General features: G+C 37.1%; 1 protein-coding gene across 9 annotated transcripts in view; it reads left to right on the top strand.

The window, feature by feature from the left end:
• LOC135196353 (glutamate receptor ionotropic, kainate 2-like) overlaps positions 1-17500 on the top strand; it is a 358070-nt gene that overhangs the window by 333789 nt on the left and 6781 nt on the right. For 3 of the 9 annotated variants that reach the window (XM_064223121.1, XM_064223125.1, XM_064223127.1), the window contains exons 12-18: positions 1038-1244; positions 1918-2002; positions 2460-2598; positions 5987-6127; positions 8975-9172; positions 10495-10727; positions 14594-14709. In XM_064223121.1, the coding sequence (XP_064079191.1) occupies positions 1038-1244; positions 1918-2002; positions 2460-2598; positions 5987-6127; positions 8975-9172; positions 10495-10727; positions 14594-14709 (1119 nt within the window). Of the gene's footprint in view, positions 1-1037; positions 1245-1917; positions 2003-2459; positions 2599-3793; positions 3932-5986; positions 6128-8974; positions 9173-10494; positions 10728-13188; positions 13305-14593; positions 14710-17500 lie in introns of all 9 variants that reach the window. The other 6 variants (XM_064223124.1, XM_064223126.1, XR_010310392.1 and 3 more) reach the window with 4 other exon arrangements.

Here is a 17500-nt window from a genome sequence, read left to right as displayed (position 1 = left end):
TACCAAGTGCCACCAACCCCAATATAGTGACGTCAACCTCGTTAAAGCATACTAGCCACCCACTTAACTAATTTAAATATTTTTTTAACTGTTTATTTTCAGGCGAATTTTTAAATGTTTTTTTTTTAAATATAACTTAGTTATCAAAAAGGGGAAAAAACTCCCGAAAAATATTTAGTTGAAATTAATTAATTTTTTTTTATGTTAATTCATTGTCCTGATTTAGGCAATTTTCATGTATGGGATATATTTTAAATATAAATATATCCGTGCTTGAGTGGGGATTTGTTTCCTGTTTAAGATGTACTTTTAAATAATATTTGTACCCATACGTAAGTAACCGGATCTGTTTCTCCATTTCAAGACTCGAGCTAATTTTTAAAATCATTTCTTCCTTTCTTTGCTGTGTGTGTGTGTATGTGTGTGTATTTGGTTGTGTATGTGTTTGCGTGTATGTTTGTAAACGTGTTTATGTTTGTGTGTGTATATGTTTCTGATTTTGCCTGTGTTTATGTGTTTGATTGAATGCGATTGTGTTTATGTGTTGTGGGTGCGTATGTATGTGAATATTTGTGTCCGTGTTTTTGTTCACGTGTATGTGCTTATGTGTATACGTTTGTGTATGTATGTTTGTGCTTGTGTGTGTATGTATTTATGTGTTTTGTGTGCGTATGTATGTGTACGTGTTTATGTGCATGTGTTTCTTGATGTGTATATGTTTGCGTGTATACGTTTCTGTGTGTGTATGTTTGTGCTTGCGTGTGTGTTTGTGTGTGTGAATGTGAACGTGTTTGTGTGTGTGTGTCTGCGTTGTTGTATTTGCGTGCGTATGCGTATATGTATGCGTGTGTGTGTGTGTTTGTGCGTTGGTGTGTGTATGTGGATTTGTGTATACGTTTGTGTGTGTGGGTGTGAATGCTCTTGTGTGTGTGTGTGTGTGTGTGTGTGTGTGTTTGTGTGCGGATGTGTCTGGGGGTGAATGTGTTTGTGTGTATGTATGTGTGGGTATGAATGTGTATGTGTGTCCATTCAAACAGGCCGCCCCTTACAACATGCTACGGGAGACTTCCGAGCAGATGACGGGCAACGATCGGTACGAGGGATTCTGCGTCGACCTCATCCAGGAAATATCAGAGATCCTGGGCTTCAACTACACGGTGAAATTGGCCGACGACGGCCAGCACGGCAAATACGAGGAGAAAAGGAAGAGGTGGAACGGCATGATTGGGGAGCTGCTCGATCAGGTGAGTCGGATTCTGTTCGGTCGGTGGTAGAAGGAGGAGGTGCATGCTCTTAGATATCAGTCTTTCCAGTTAGGTATATGTATATATACCTGTCTTTCTGTCAGTAGGAGTTACATATGTTAGGGGGATTTACTCTCTGAATTGGTGTTTGTGCATTTTAGCAGTTGTGTCTCGTAATTGTCCTCCACAAACAGTCGGTCTGTATGTTTTTCCCGTTATACTTTTGATACTAACGAAAACAATAGTCGGTTCGTATATTCTTCCAGTTATTCTTTTCATACTTACAAAAACAATAGTTGGGTTGTATATTCTTCCATTTATACTTTTCATACTTACAAAAACAATAATTGGGTTGTATATTCTTCCAGTTATACTTTTCATACTTACAAAAACAATAGTTGGGTTGTATATTCTTCCAGTTATACTTTTCATACTTACAAAAACAATAGTTGGGTTGTAATATTCTTCCAGTTATACTTTTGATACTTACAAAAACAATCGTCGGTTCGTATATCCTTCCAGTTATACTTTTGATACTAACAAAAACAATAGTCAGGTTGTAATATTCTTCTAGTTATACTTTTGACACTTACAAAAACAATATTTGGGTTGTAATATTCTTCCAGTTATGCATATTATACTTATAAAACTTTTTTCTTTTTTTAATCACTAGAGAGCGGATCTCGCCATCGGTGACCTGACCATCACCTACGAGAGAGAACAAGTCGTCGACTTCACAATGCCCTGGATGAACCTAGGTAATTTAATCTATAGAGTCTTTGAAAGGTCCTGTGCCAACACCACAGTCTTTGGCCTAAATCTTATATTTCATTTCCAGTTCCAACACCATAGTCTTTTGCCTAAATCCTATATTCCAGTTCCAAATGCAGCACCTCAGTCTTTGGTCTAAATTCAATATCCCCATTCCAATTCTAACTCGACAGTCTTTGGCCTAAATCCTATATTCCAGTTCCAGATGCAGCGCCTAAATTCTGTATTCCCACTCCAATTCCAGCGTCTTTGGCCTAAATTCTACATACCATTCTATATTCTAACACCGCAGTCGTTGACGTAAATTCCAGATCCTACTCTAATTCCAACACCAGTCTTTGGCCTGAGTTCTAGATTCCATTTCATACTGTACCACAGTATTCACAGCAGCTAACGAACAATGATAACAGCAAATAAAGTCGACCACCTTCTCCCCTCCTGCAGGAATCACGATCCTCTACCGAAAGCCGACGAAGAAGCCGCCCAACCTCTTCAGCTTCCTCTCGCCCCTGTCCCTGGACGTGTGGCTCTACATGGCGACGGCTTACTTGGCGGTGTCCTTGCTCCTTTTCGTGTTGGCTAGGTCAGTGTGGATTTTGTTTCCCGTTATATATATAGTTTTTAGAATTCCTCTCATTTGTTTCAAATCGCTCGCCACTACTGTAAATTGTCCGCTCCATTCTAAGTCGTCCTCAACAAAGTTATCTGTCCTTCGTGTCCCTCAGACCAGGAAGAATAATTGATAGCTTTGAAGTTGTACGACGGGAATAAAACACGCACAATCACACGTTCTTAATCAGGTCGATACGACATCAGTATTTACTCATCTGGGTTTACATCAGTACCAAGTTGACAGATTCCCATTTTGCTGATAATAATCCGTATGATGTTGCCATAAAAATGTAGGAGGAGATTTTTGCACTAGATCGAAGATATAAAGCAGTTATCGATATAGAAAGATTTACTCCCAAGTATAGATATATAGAACTTGCATTCATAGACTACTTTCCTCTGAAGTAAAATAGGAAAGTTAAAAAAGCTTTCTTATTCATAGGGAACTCTTCCTTCATAAACAACTCAAGATATACAACAGAAGCATTATTTCCCCTTCTTGAAAAGCAGCGAAAATCAGTTTTCAAAACGTCAGCTTTCTTTTTCCTTCCCATATAATATTTTCGTCTCATTTCCTGGAAACTGACCCATGTCATATTTTCCTCCCTTTCCCTGGAAACTGCCCCATATATTATTTTCCTCCTTTTCCCTGGAAACTGACCCATGTCACGTTTTCGTCCTATTCCCTGGAAACCGACTCATTCCCTGGAAACTGCCCCATATATTATTTTCGTCCCTTTCCCTAGAAACTACTCCATGTCATATTTTCGTCCCTTTCCATGGAAACTGACCCGTATAATATTTCCCTCCCTTTCCTTGGAAACTGCCCCATTTCATAGTTTCGTCCCATTCCCTGGAAACCGTTCCATTCCCTGGAAACTGACCCATATAATATTTTCCTCCCTTTCCCTGGAAACTGCCACATATAATATTTCCCTCCTTTTTCCTGGAAACTGACCCGTGTCATGTTTCGTCCTATTCCCTGGAAACTGCCCCATGTCATATTTTCCTCCCTTTCCCTCGAAACCGTCCCATACCCTGGAAACTGCCCCATATATTTTCATCACTTTCCATGGAAACTGTCCCATGTCATATTTTCGTCCCTTTCCCTGGAAACTGCCCCATGTAATATCTTTGTCCCTTCCCCTCGAAACTGACGATCCCAGGTTCTCCCCCTACGAATGGTCGAACCCCCACCCGTGTGATCAAACCCCGGAGAAGCTGGAGAACGAGTTTTCGCTGCTCAATTGCCTCTGGTTTTGCATCGGATCTCTGATGCAACAGGGAGGAGACATCCTGCCCAAGTAAGGGAGAAGAGGCAGTGCTGGAAAGACGTTGCTGTTAAATGCTGTTGTTCCTGTTGTTGCTGTTGCAGCCTCATTTTGGCGACGTGGCTGAAATCCCCTGAGATTTATTTTTCCTTTTAACACTGAGTTCATAACTGTTTCTTAGCTCTTTTGGGCGTTTCTCACTGACTAAAAATACGAAAGGTTACGACTGCGTCCAAGGTTGGTCAGATCTGGACGGTTTTCCAGATTCTGTGTAACGTCTTTTATTGATTTGTTAATTCATCTGATTTTCTGATAAATATCCTCCTCTTTTTGTATTTTCCATTTTTACCTTCCGTTACTTCTTGAGAATGAACGCCATCATATTCTTTGGAAGCTTGAATTTCAAGTCAGTGGCCCCTGTGGTGGGGTTGTTCCATATGGATAGGGTTCATCTTCTGAATAATAATAATAATAATAATAATAATAATAATAATAATAATAATAATAATAATAATAATAATAATGTTAAGAAATTCACAGTCTCGTGAAGAACAAATTGTTAAAAAATCCACAATTATATAATAAAATATATTTCTAAGTAAAAAACAGACTTTCGAACACCTGAACGGTGTTCCTCATCAGTGTAGACGTTAAAATATATTTTGATATATAATTGTGGATTTTTTATCAATAATAATAATAATAATAATAATGAGAATAAGAAGAAGAAGAAGAAGAAGAAGAAGAAGAAGAAGAAGAGAAGAAGAAGAAGAAGAAGCGGGAAACTTGGGCAGATAGTAGAGCTCATTAAATCTAATTAAACCTAAAAGAAAAAAAAAACACTGACAATTTACGTAGATTGAACAGACCAGAAGACAACCTTAACTTCAGTCAGTAACCTTTCGTCCTGGAATGGCCAACTAACTAACTAACCTCTGCCTTCCATCTGTGTGAAACCTCCAGGGCATAGCATGCTTGCGTCCATCACCATTTTTTTTTATCTTACATTTCGCTGATTTGTTTAACAGTGACTGAAAATTCTGTCCTTAGAATCATTTAAAAGGATCAGGTATGTGAGGTCATGAAAGTCATCTTTAAGATTTAAAATTTTTCCAGGCGTTTTGTTTCCAGAAATGTTTCCAGATAAGCATTTTTTCCAGATATTTCACCTAAGACAAGGCCAATTTATTTCTTGTCTTGAGCATCAGCTAGTTGCTGTTTATACCTTTCAATATGGCAATTTGTACTAGGTTGCTTCTTCTATTTAACAGTTCTAGAGACAAAGACACACACACACACACACACAGGCAAGTATAAACCTTAATCTTTGGGGCTGAGCACAAGAACAAATCAGAAAAGTGCAAGATTAGTCAGAGGATTATAATTCTTTCAAGATGTAAGTTGGCCTGTCTATGAGTGTTTCAGTCATGTAGAGATAGAATTTTTTTTCACTGTAATAACAAACATATCAAAGTGATATTTCCATATGAGTAAACAGATGAGGATCAACGTACATCCATGGAGTCCCAGTACCACTACAAGTATTTATGGCTCAGAATGGTACTGGGACTTTATGGACACCCTGTATTTTGAAGCCGAGTGTCATCTGATTCCGTTCTGACGAGGAACGTGGAGTTCCTCATAATACAATATTTCATTCCACCTCTTTTGTTGCATCTATATGGACATCCCAATTCCTCTGTCAGGCAACGTTTCACTTGAGTGAGATCGCAAAGGCATGCTATATCCTGGTATAAGGGAAAGGAGATATTCTCGTAAAGATCACATTAGATCTCCAGTGGGAGGTTTTGTATAAAATCTCCAGTGGGGTTTCTTGTTAATAATATCGTTTCGTCGACTTTTTGATGACTGTTTCAATCTCAGAGAATCAATCGTAACTTTCAGTGTATAGGGAAAAAGGGAGTATCTCCTTCGAGTGTGACTATGTTTCTATGTTCCCCCTTTTAATACCCACCTCTCAATCTTTGTGTCCTCCGCTGCCTGTCTCAGCCTACCGTGCCCTCCCTCCTCCTGCCCCCCCCCCCCCTTGATAAGTGTGCTATCTGTGGCCCCCTTCCCCTTTCGCAGGTTAAGTCCCTATGAATGGATAGCGTCATTTCCCTGCCGAGAAGAAGAGGAGAGATCTCTGGAAAACCAGTTTACTCTGTTCAACTCGCTCTGGTTCACAATGGGCAGTTTACTCCAGCAAGGCACTGACCAGCAGCCCAAGTAAGATTTCGTGCAGTCTTAGATAAAAAAAAAAAATGCCTTCTTCAAAGGTTGATATGATATAGTCTTCCAAAAGACTTCTCATTCGCTTTGCAGAGCGAACACTACGATCGAGTTTGGTTTTGCAAAGCGAACGCCACCGTCGAGTTTGGTTTCAAAGAGCGAATCACTCGTAGGCTGTTAGTTGAACTGAGTTGCTGTTTCTCATCTTCTTTTTTTTTTTAAGTTGTGGGTGTTGTTGTTGTTGTTGTTGTTGTTGTTGTTTTAGTCCTTTTGGGTTGCCCCAGCTCATGGAAATGCTCTTCCTGGAAGCGTCAATGGAAATTTACTGTGCTACCTTTAGTTAGAACTGGATGGAAAACTGAGAATGAGAGAATGACGCCGCACAATGTCGTGAATTTCTCTGCTGGAGTCTGACCTGTTTGAATTCGAGAGAGAGAGAGAGAGAGAGAGAGAGAGAGAGAGAGAGAGAGAGAGAGAGAGAGATCTGACTCATGACGGAATTTCAAATGAGAGGTTTGAATTATGTGCTCCAGAATGAAGTAATTTGAGAACTTTTTGATCGTGTGAGTGATTCGTTGGTTTTAGGCCTTTGGTGCGTAGAGAAAAAAAGCGGTCAATTGGTAAACCGCAAATAATCTGATATTCAAATATAAAAGAGCGACAATTAAGATTAAATCCCTGGCTACATATAGGAAGAATTTCAGATAGTATTTCTCGTCCGATCTTCCAAAGCTGATTTTCGAACAGAAATCGTGAGGTTAATCCGTCAAATAACATTTGAGGGGAAAAATGTTCACTTCTTGAAATAAAAAAATGTTCCAACTTTAATTAAAGAAGTTTTGAAACTTCTTGGTTCATGACAGCAACGTTCCGTAATTAGGGAGAAAAGTCTTGCAAATGGATATATCTTGTAATTACCCGTTTTCAAAAATTGTTTTAGACATTCCTTCAGACCCGAACCGGGCCGGGGTTTTTCTGATACCCTTTTCTTGAAAATAGTTCTGGAAGTGGCCGGCTGGGTAAAAGAGTTTTGAAACTAATTGTTCTTATTTTTTTTCATTCCACGTTAATTTTTATATATATTTGGCGAATGGACTGTAACACTAAAAATGTGTCTTAAGATTTCGAAATTTGTCCGCCCCATTTAAGGTCAAATTACAAAAAATACTTGGAATGATAAAATTAGTTATAGCGGTGTATATCTCAAGAGGTTGATAATAATAATAATAATAATAATAATAATAATAATAATTCTAATAATGATAATAATAATAAAATAATTAATAATAATAATAAAATAATAATAATAATAATAATAATAATAACAATAATAATATAATAATAATTAATGAAAAGACTATGTTTAACTAAATTTTATTGATTCACTCTCATAAACTGTAATAAAATTCTAATTTTATCTTCACGGTAAACTAAAGATTTGTCTCCATTAAATTAGTGCCACGTTAACAGGTGTGCTTTTATATGACACTCTTCATTTACATTCAGTCTGGAAAACGCTCATCACAGTTAACAGGAAAATTTAATTAATTTTTAAGAATTTCTGCAAATTTCGCATCGTCTGTCCTTTATTTTGGTCTGGCAAATGTTTGTAATACTTATATAGAATAAAAAAAATGGGGAAACTGCTGACAATTTCCTCCATTGCCAACGACGGACGGGAAAACGTGACGGGAAAAGGTAGTCGGCGGCACAGCCTATATGAACGCAACCTCCCCTTCCCCTATTGAACCCGGCCTTTTTGCTTATCGTTTGTAGCTTTCGCTGTTTGGACGTTTTTGTTTTCTCTCATTCCTTCTCCCCGACCCCACCCCACCCCCCCCCCTCCACAAATTTCTGCTTTTGTCGATGGGTTGATAATTGTCCCCCTCCACCCCACCCCCATCCCCCCTGGCTGAGTGTGTGCTTCCATGTTTCTCGCAGTAGATTACGTGTTATAAAAAAAATGTTTAAATGTGGTCTAGTGATGCAAGAGGTATTTTGGAAACTTTGCTGCTCTTGTGTGTGTGACTAATACATATTAATTGTTGTTTCTGTAATATTTTGAAGTATGTTTGGGATTGACTATTGTGACATGTTTGGTTAAATTCAAAACTGCTGCATTTGTTCATCACGTGTTTGTTTTTTCCTGTAGTTGTTAGTGTCTGTTATTGATGTGTGAGGTCTACCTGTTTACATTAATTAAATACTTGTATTGAATATATAAAAAAAAAAAAAAACTTATGTCATTTCAAAGATTATTAAATTGGATATGATAAATGTAGCATATGTTGGGATACTTTTGAAACTCAAGAAAAAAAAATTTTTGTATACATATCCCAGGGTACTAATGACACATATTTTTCTCCCCTTTCTTTTTCTCACCTCATGCTATGTGTTTCCCTGTTTCCTTCATTAAAATTTATTTATTTTCTTGATCCATAATTTGTTTATATTAATTTCCTGTCTCTCCCATTTTCATTGTTTTATTATTTTTGCCTGCTTCGTTATCTATAACCATTTTATTTTATATATTTTCTCTCTCTTCCTCATCTGATTTGGACAATCGCTTACCAATTTAATCCTTATTTTATTATCACTCCGCACGCTTGCTTGCGCTTCTCTCTCTCTCTCTCTCTCTCTCTCTCTCTCTCTTCTCTCTCTCTCTCTCTCATTTTATTTTCTATTTTCATTATCTCCCTCATCTGACACGGACAATCGTTTACAAATCTAATCCTTATATCCTTATTTTATTTCCACTCTGCACGCTTGCTTTCCCCTCTCTCTCTCTCTCTCTCTCTCTCTCTCTCTCTCTCTCTCTCTCTCTCTCTCTCTCTCTTTTCCCAGAGCCGTGTCGACGAGGATCGTAGCTGGGATGTGGTGGTTCTTCACTCTCATCATGATCTCCTCCTACACTGCCAATCTGGCAGCCTTCTTGACGGTCGAGCGGATGGAGTCACCTATTGAGTCTGCGGAGGACCTGGCTAAACAGACCAAGATCAAGTACGGGTCTATGGGAGGAGGTTCCACCTACACCTTCTTCAGGTGGGTTGTGAGGAGTCCCCGAAATGGACAGACACCTGTTTTTGGCTTTCCTTCTCTTCGTTCTGTTAACCTTTATCTCCTCTTACTTCTTCTTAATGCAATGGACTATAGTAGATTCACATCAACCGTGCATCTGATGTCTAGGCCAGTCTCTTACGACGCTCCTGATTGGTTGTTGGTAAGCCAATCACAGGGCTGGAAACTCTCAGTCTCTCTCGAGAGTTCACATAGGCAAGATGTACGTTCCACCTCTCCTGAGGGATACTTTTGAAAGAAGTATCCCTCTGGAGAAGTGAAACATACATCCTGCCTATGTAAACTCTCTCGAGAGACTGAGAGTTTCCAGCCTTGTGATTGGCTTATCAACAGCCAATCAGGATCGTCGTAAGAGACTGGCCTAGACATCAGATGTACGGTTGATGTGAATCTACTATGGTATAGAGTTGATGCCAGAGGCCAAGCGCTTGGATCTATGAGGTCATTCAGAGCTGGATAGGAAACTGACAGGAAAGAAGCTTTTAAAAGGTGTAGAAAACCTCAAAGCAATTTCTCTATGAAACTGTTAGGAGAGGGTGGATAGCAAGATGGAAGAAAGATAATATGAATGGAGGTACAGTAAAAGGAATGAACGGGGTTGCAGCTAGGGTTCGAAGGGACGCTGGAATGAACCGTCAGTAATGCCTACAGTGCGCCCTGTGAGGTACAATTACGGTACTAACCCCTTATGGGGTACTTCTCTCTAATGAGTACTACATTCTTGGGAAGCTTGAACTTCAAGTCATTGGCCCCTTTGGTGGGCTTGTTCCATATGCATAGGGGTTCTTCTGAATAATAATAATAATAATAATAATAATAATAATAATAAATGGATAAGTATCAAGATTTGAAAATAGAAATAAGAAGGATATGGGATGTGCCAGTAGAAATTGTACCCATAATCATAGGAACACTAGGAGGCACGATTCCAAGATCCCTGAAAAGGAAACTGGAAAAACTAGAGGCTGAAGTAGCTCCAGGACTCATGCAGAAGAGTGTGATCCTAGAAACGGCGCACATAGTAAGAAAAGTGATGGACTCCTAAGGAGGCAGGATGCAACCCGGAACCCCACACTATAAATACCACCCAGTCGAATTGGAGAACTGTGATGGAGCAAAAAAAAAATAAATAAATAAATAAAAAAAAAATAATAATAATAATAGATGAATTTCCTTCACCCAAAAATAATTGAGTTTTCCAAGTTGTTCGTTGGACAACTGTCCCGTCGTAAAAAAAAAAAAAATATGAATAAATAAATAAAAACTTTTTACCATCTCCCAAACAGCACCTCCAAGGTGCCGACGTACCAGCGCATGTTCAGCTTCATGGAATCCCAGACGCCCTCCGTCTACACGAAGAACAACGACGAGGGCGTGAAGAGAGTCCAGAAGAGCGACGGCCTCTACGCCTACATGATGGAGTCCTCCAGCATCGAGTACATCACCGAGAGGTACTGTGACCTGACCCAGGTCGGCGGGCCGCTCGATTCCAAGAGCTACGGCATCGCGCTGCCCCCAGGTACGAATTGGATCTTTTTTGGCCCGAAAATAGTTTGGCTTGAGGTCAGGTCAGGGTTCTTAAGTGATATGTATGTATGTATGTATGTATGTACGTATGTATATATGTATGTATGACATCCCATGTCCATACTTTACCAGTGATCAGGAGCACAGAAGGAAGTGCTCGAAATATATGGTTGCAACGTTAAAATAAGGTTTCATGGGCCTTTTTATCTTCATATTATACTGTTGTATTACAGTAAAAGACATTCATATATATATATATATATATATATATATATATATATATATATATATATATATATATATATATGTATATATATATATATCATATAATATAGTGTGTATGTATGTGTGAATATTAATGTATTATTACTCTTATATTTTTATTTGTCGTACACATGTACTCATAATGCATGCATAATTATATTCACCTATTCTTATATATATATATATATATATATATATATTATATATATATATATATATATATATATATGTATATAATATATATATATATATATGTGTGTGTGTGTGTGTATATATATATATATATATATATATATATATATCTGACACCCACACAAACATACAAACATAAATACATACATACATACATACATACATAGATACACAACGTAAAATTAACCTGTTAAAGAACTTAGCCACTAAGTTAACGAAGTCTTGTAATCAGATGTATTATATAGAATTAGGTCTTTGCAACTTGCGTTCAGTACATCCTATTTAGTAATGTTTACGAAAAATCCACCTCTACTATATCATGGTATATCAAGATAAAACTTGAGCTACGTAACAAATGGCTCTTGCAAAATAATTGCTGGAATCTTGCAAAGAAAAGAGAATTGCCAGTTGTCTGGAAACTCGATTGATCAGGGGCAGTCATGAGAGAGGGTAAGAAAGTCAGAGTTTGATACATACGAAAATCCACATCAGTTAGAGGCAGAAGATTATAATTGGATTTTGTGATTGAGGTTTTAGTTCTGTATGTCATTATTGGTGTCTACATTTATCGTTTAATCTCGTAAGGCTTTCAATTCACGTGTACAAAATATTAGACTCTCCTTTCGTACATACCCTGTATACTTTTCCTTGTACTATATCCTCAGAATACTCTTAAGACTTTTTGCATACATACCCTGTGTATACTTTTCCTTGTGTATCCTCAGAGTATCCTCATACTAACACAGCTGTATTATATTTATGTGGTTATTAACCTTATGTTTTATTTTATAAATTGTTAATGACCTCTTTCTTTCAGATATTTGCTAAATGATACCTCTAAATGTAGTTATATATATTTGGAAATCCAATTATTCTTTACTGTGGTGCTTGTAAATTGTATGTAATTATGTGATAATATGTAAGTGTGTGTGTGTTCTATGAAAAATATAATGAAATGTTATTTTCTTTACATCATTCGTCCCTTATACCCTACATTATTCAAAGTTGAAACAGGGACTTATGATCAACTTTTGTTTATATTATGTCTATTACTTACTGACTGCTTTCGTGACCTTTTTTTAAGGGTCAAAGCCACAAATGTCTCAATACCAACATTTAGAATGACAAAGCCTATATTGTGAGTGATATGGACTTGAAACTGCAGACCAAAATAATTGAAATTTTCATTATTTTGTGTACTGCGTCCCAAAACAAAATTGTACTTAGCATCCTCGGATTTCTACTCTCTATTACTCTCCGAAGACAGAAAACCCATTCAAGACGTGTTATTGTTCAGAGAGACTAATATATAAATGAGTTAATATGGTTCTCCTGTTATAAAAAGTCGCATATGTGTATATGCATACTTGATCAAATGTACAACTGTCCCGTGCATCCATACAATTAATAACAGAGCCTCTTTTTAAACAGGTAGGTATCTAAAATATTTTATTAAAAAAAGATATTTACCAGAAATTTCATTTTAAAAAATTACAAGCTTCCAAGGACTGACTGTCCCTATCGTCCGGACGATGAGGACAGATAGTCCTTGAAAACTTGTAACTTTTCAATGAAATACCTGTAAGATATCTTTTTTAATAAAATATCTGTTAGCTACCTTCATGTTTAAATGAGGTCTTGTTATTAATTGTATGACTATATGTATTAAAATGTGCCTAACAGTTATTCATCAATAAAATTTAGCTATGAGGCCTTTGAGATGTTAAGCCTCTGACTCCTTCATTCAGTCGAAATCTTTGCATACAATTGTTATCTCTCGCTTTGAGTGGCCCTTGCAACGGGGCCTTTGAAACGAAATGATAACAGCAAATTAACATTTTTGCCAAGTGTGCATGTTTATCTTTAACATTTTCTCCCCTATGCTTGATATTCATCATAACTTGTACTGAGTGTGAATTGTTTGTGTTGCGAAATGTGGAAATGTTCCGAGAGACCAAACCCTGTTTACGTTTTACAACTGAATGCAAACACATCAGGTTCCCCTTACCGAACGTTGCTGAATTCGGCTGTGCTGAGGCTGCAGGAGATGGGCAGACTCCACGCCCTTAAGCGCAAGTGGTGGATGGAAAAGAGGGGTGGGGGCACCTGTAAGGTAACATACCCCAATTTAGCCCAGGAGGGTCTTGACTGGAAGGGGATGAGATCCTTCCATTTTGGCAATCCTTATGGCTGCTCTTATTATTATTATTATTATCATTATGCCTTTTTTTAGAGATCTGTTTGGTTTTATTCATATTTTCTATTTATTTATTTATTTATTTATTTATTTTTAGTATTGTCACTTAAGATAGGACGCAAGCGAGATTAGTGCAGAAGCATAGTTGGCAGAGTCGTTCGATTACTAAGGCGTTTTCATGGTGTTTGTATTTATATGTATGCTTAAAAAAATCAGAGTAGATGCACGCGACTTCATTATAAAAGCGAATACCACAGGAAAATGATAGGCAGAAATCCATACTGAGTGCTTTCTCCTTTATTGAGGCACTGTTGAGGCCAAAAAAAAAAAAAAATGCCTTAATAAAGGCGAAAGCACTCTGTACGGATTTCTGCCTGTCATTTTCCTGTGGTATCCACTTGTATGCTCATTTGAACTAAACTGTGTCAGTTTCATTTGCGAGGCATTCCAGACACGTGGTTAGTAATCAAACGAACTCTTAAGTCATGACAGCTTATGGTAAATAGACCTATGTATTTTGTGTAACAAGGCCTCAAAGACACCGGCCTGTTTTTAGCGCTGATTCCAAGTCAAGCCACTGCCATGGAAAGCATTGCATTGTTATCAGCAGTCTCTCCTTGCATGAGTACTGTTTCTCAGTTTCTCAGTAGTCTCATCATGAGTGGATGAAGTTCTGTCACTTCCACTAAGCACAGCATAAGCACGTACTTCAAGATCACGGATTGCATCTTCAATTATTGTTGTGATGAAACAGCTGCTTATTTTTTTTTTTTTTTGTATTCCAGATGCATCAGTGGAGTTTTGATCACTCTTGCAGATTGCTATAGTATCACCTTAGACGTAGGCAAAGCAGTCCTAGTGCTCATTATATATTCTCCTTTATTGCCTTCCGTCCATTAAGTTCTTCTCTGCTCATAAGGATAGGGAAAAACTGTCGGAAATAACGAAACATTGTGCACCAAGTGATTACATGATTTTCATTCCACTTTGATTTATCCACAGGGCATCCGGTGACGTAGAACCGCATCTCTCTTTGTGTATTGCCTGTCTTTCATTAGTCCAATACGGTCACTGGATTTTTTTTCCTTTCTTAATTTGCATTTTTTGATGAGCTTCTTCTTCTTCTTCTCCTCCTCCTTTTCCTTATTCTTCTTTCCTCCCCCGTTCAGTTTCATATTTTATATAGCTTGAGTTCCTCCGCCCAGGCTCACCCTACACGCACGCCATCTCGGGAGCAATCCTAAGCCTGCAAGAGAGCGGCAAACTGCAAGAACTTAGGACTCGCTGGTGGAAACACAAAAAGGGAGGGGGGCAGTGTAAAGTAAGAGAGAACAAGACGACTCTGGCGTCGCACATCTTTCTTTTACTTTCTTGCGTTTTTCCTGTTTTCATCTTTGATGTTCACACGTCTTATGTTTGTTTTTCCTAGTTCTTAAACACTGCCAATTTAACACAGTTCCACCTCCCAGCCTACCTGCCACTGTAACCAACCCCCTCACCCACCCAATCTGCCTCTATAACACCCCTCAATCAGCCTGCATCTCTAACCCCTCCCCAACCCAACCTGCTTCTCATCCCAACCTAATCTAATCCAACCTACCAAACCTAACCCACCCAACCTTCCTCTCCAAACCCCCACTCTCCCAACCCTCAAAGAAGCCTCCTCGTATTAAAAATTTTTTTCCACATATTGTTGAGTATTTTGTCTCACAAAGTAAATTTCGGTTCTTTGTTGATTAAATGGTGATGGATGACCTCGTCTTTGCATCTTGTTTCTGTAAAATAAAAAATTATGTGGCATTAATTTAAGACAGAAAAGTTATCATTCTAGAGCATTCTTTTTTTGAAATATGCAACTGCTTAGTCTGTTCGTGTTTAAAAGTGGAAGGGCGAGGAATACACTTGATCCAAAAAGGTTTATTCTCTTCGTGCAATTTTGAACACACTTAGAAGGAATTATAATAGAATTGTATCATTAGATACCTTTACTATCAAAGTATATTAGTTTTGGATTAATAAGAAAGGGGAATACACCTCAAGAACCGAAATTACTAAAAGAGTAATGTCCCATATGATAAATTCCGCCCAATAATCCGCTATATGTTTTGAATGAATCTGTGCTAACATTCGTGCACTAAGAAATATTATTATAAATACACACATTATACATATGTATATATATATATATATATATATATATATATATATATATATATATATATATATATATATATATATATGCTTTCAGCTGATACAAAAATACTTGTCAACTTTACAGAATTTTAATTGTATTTCTCACCAAGGTATGACTCAAAGCACTGTATAATACCTTTTTTTTTTTTTTGTTCCGTCTTATACATTCATTTCCCTGTCCGATAAAAGGAGCCATTTTCATAGTTGATATTCACTTCCTGTGTATGTGCATACATGCACATGTATGATGAAGGGGATATATACATAATAACCTGTATAGTCTTATGAGGAGACTTGAAGTGAACTGGTGAAAGTTGGGTACTGAATTTTTATTCAAGGAAAACATCAGTTCTTGTCGTAAATAGTCATTTGAATTCAGCTGTGGACGCGAATTCTGTTAACCACTTATAACCCATTCATCTAAATCGTCTAATTAAGTATCTAAATCCTTGATTAAAAGACAACAGAGTTTTCCAAGCGATAAAGGAAATAGCAAAAGAAACAAGTTTCCGTCTTTGGATATTTATCTTGTTTGGTCTCTCTCTCTCTCTCTCTCTCTCTCTCTCTCTCTCCTTCCTGGATAAAGAAACGTAGACCGAAACTTGTTCCTCTTGCGGTGTGGTTGGCTCACCACCGAGAGGCTAGAGACGAGTGGAGATCTATAGAAGTGAAAGCACTGAATGCGTTATTAGAAGAAGTAGAGTTTTTTTCCTTTAATATGTTGGTTCCATTTTATTGTTTCAACAAATGTTCTTCTGTGAGCAGTAAGAGATTTTATTTTACTGTCAGGATGCGTTGCTCAATTAATTGACCTTTAGGTTAGGATTAAGATGCATAGCTGTGGAACCCCTTCATGTCTTTTATTATTATTATATTATTATTATTTATTTATTTTTTCACCCATACAACTCAATTGACCATGGTGATAGTACTCCTGCTTTCGGAGGTACTTGGTAGCAGTTGGAGCAGTGAAGTGCATCGAATTAGAAGATACTTTGGCAGACCCATCTGCTCTGTTGCTTGGCTACTGCAGTTCATATTTACTAATTACGTTCACACAACACCTTGTTATATGTCACCCATTCAGCGATAGACATTTATTTTTATAATATATGTCAGCCAACCAACGATACACATTTATTTTATAATATGTGTCAACTTTTCGACGGTAGACATTTATTTTTATAAAAATATAAATGTCAGCTTTTCAACGATAGACTTATTTATGTTATAAACTTAGATTTTTTCCTCGAAAGTAGTTTTTTCTTGAAACTAGTTTTTTCTCTCGAAACTAGTTTTTCTCTCGAAACTAGGTTTTTTCTCGAAACTAGTTTTTCTCTCGAAACTTCTTAGTTTTTTCTCGAAAATAGTTTTTTTTTCTCCAAAATAGTTCTTTTCTCAAAACTAGTTTTTTGTCGAACCTAGTTTTTTCTCGAAACTAGTTTTTTCTCAAAACTAGTTTTTTGTCGAAACTAGTTTTTTCTCGAACCTAGTTTTTTTCTCCAAAATAGTTTTTTCTCAAAACTATTTTTTTCTCGAAACTAGTTTTTTTCTCAAAACTAGTTTTTTGTCGAAACTAGTTTTTTGTCGAAACTAGTTTTTTCTCGAAACTAGTTTTTTTCTCCAAAATAGTTTTTTTTCTCAAAACTATTTTTTTCTCGAAACTAGTTTTTTGTCCTCGAACCTACTCTGTCTTTTCCCTCGAATCTAGTTTTTTTTACATCGTAACTAGTTTTTTTCTCGAACCTAGTTGTCTCCTTCAAAACTAGATTTTTTACTCGATACAAGTTTTTTTCCTCGATACAAGTCTTTAACCTAGAAACTAGTTTTTTTCCGCAAAACTAATTTTTCTTCTAATCTAGTTTTTTCCCTCGAAACTAGTTTTTCCCCTCGAAACTACATCTACATATCTGTATATA

Source organism: Macrobrachium nipponense, chromosome 17 (assembly GCF_015104395.2).
Source record: "Macrobrachium nipponense isolate FS-2020 chromosome 17, ASM1510439v2, whole genome shotgun sequence".
Lineage (NCBI taxonomy): Eukaryota > Metazoa > Arthropoda > Malacostraca > Decapoda > Palaemonidae > Macrobrachium > Macrobrachium nipponense.
This window is presented reverse-complemented; position numbering and strand designations above follow the sequence as displayed.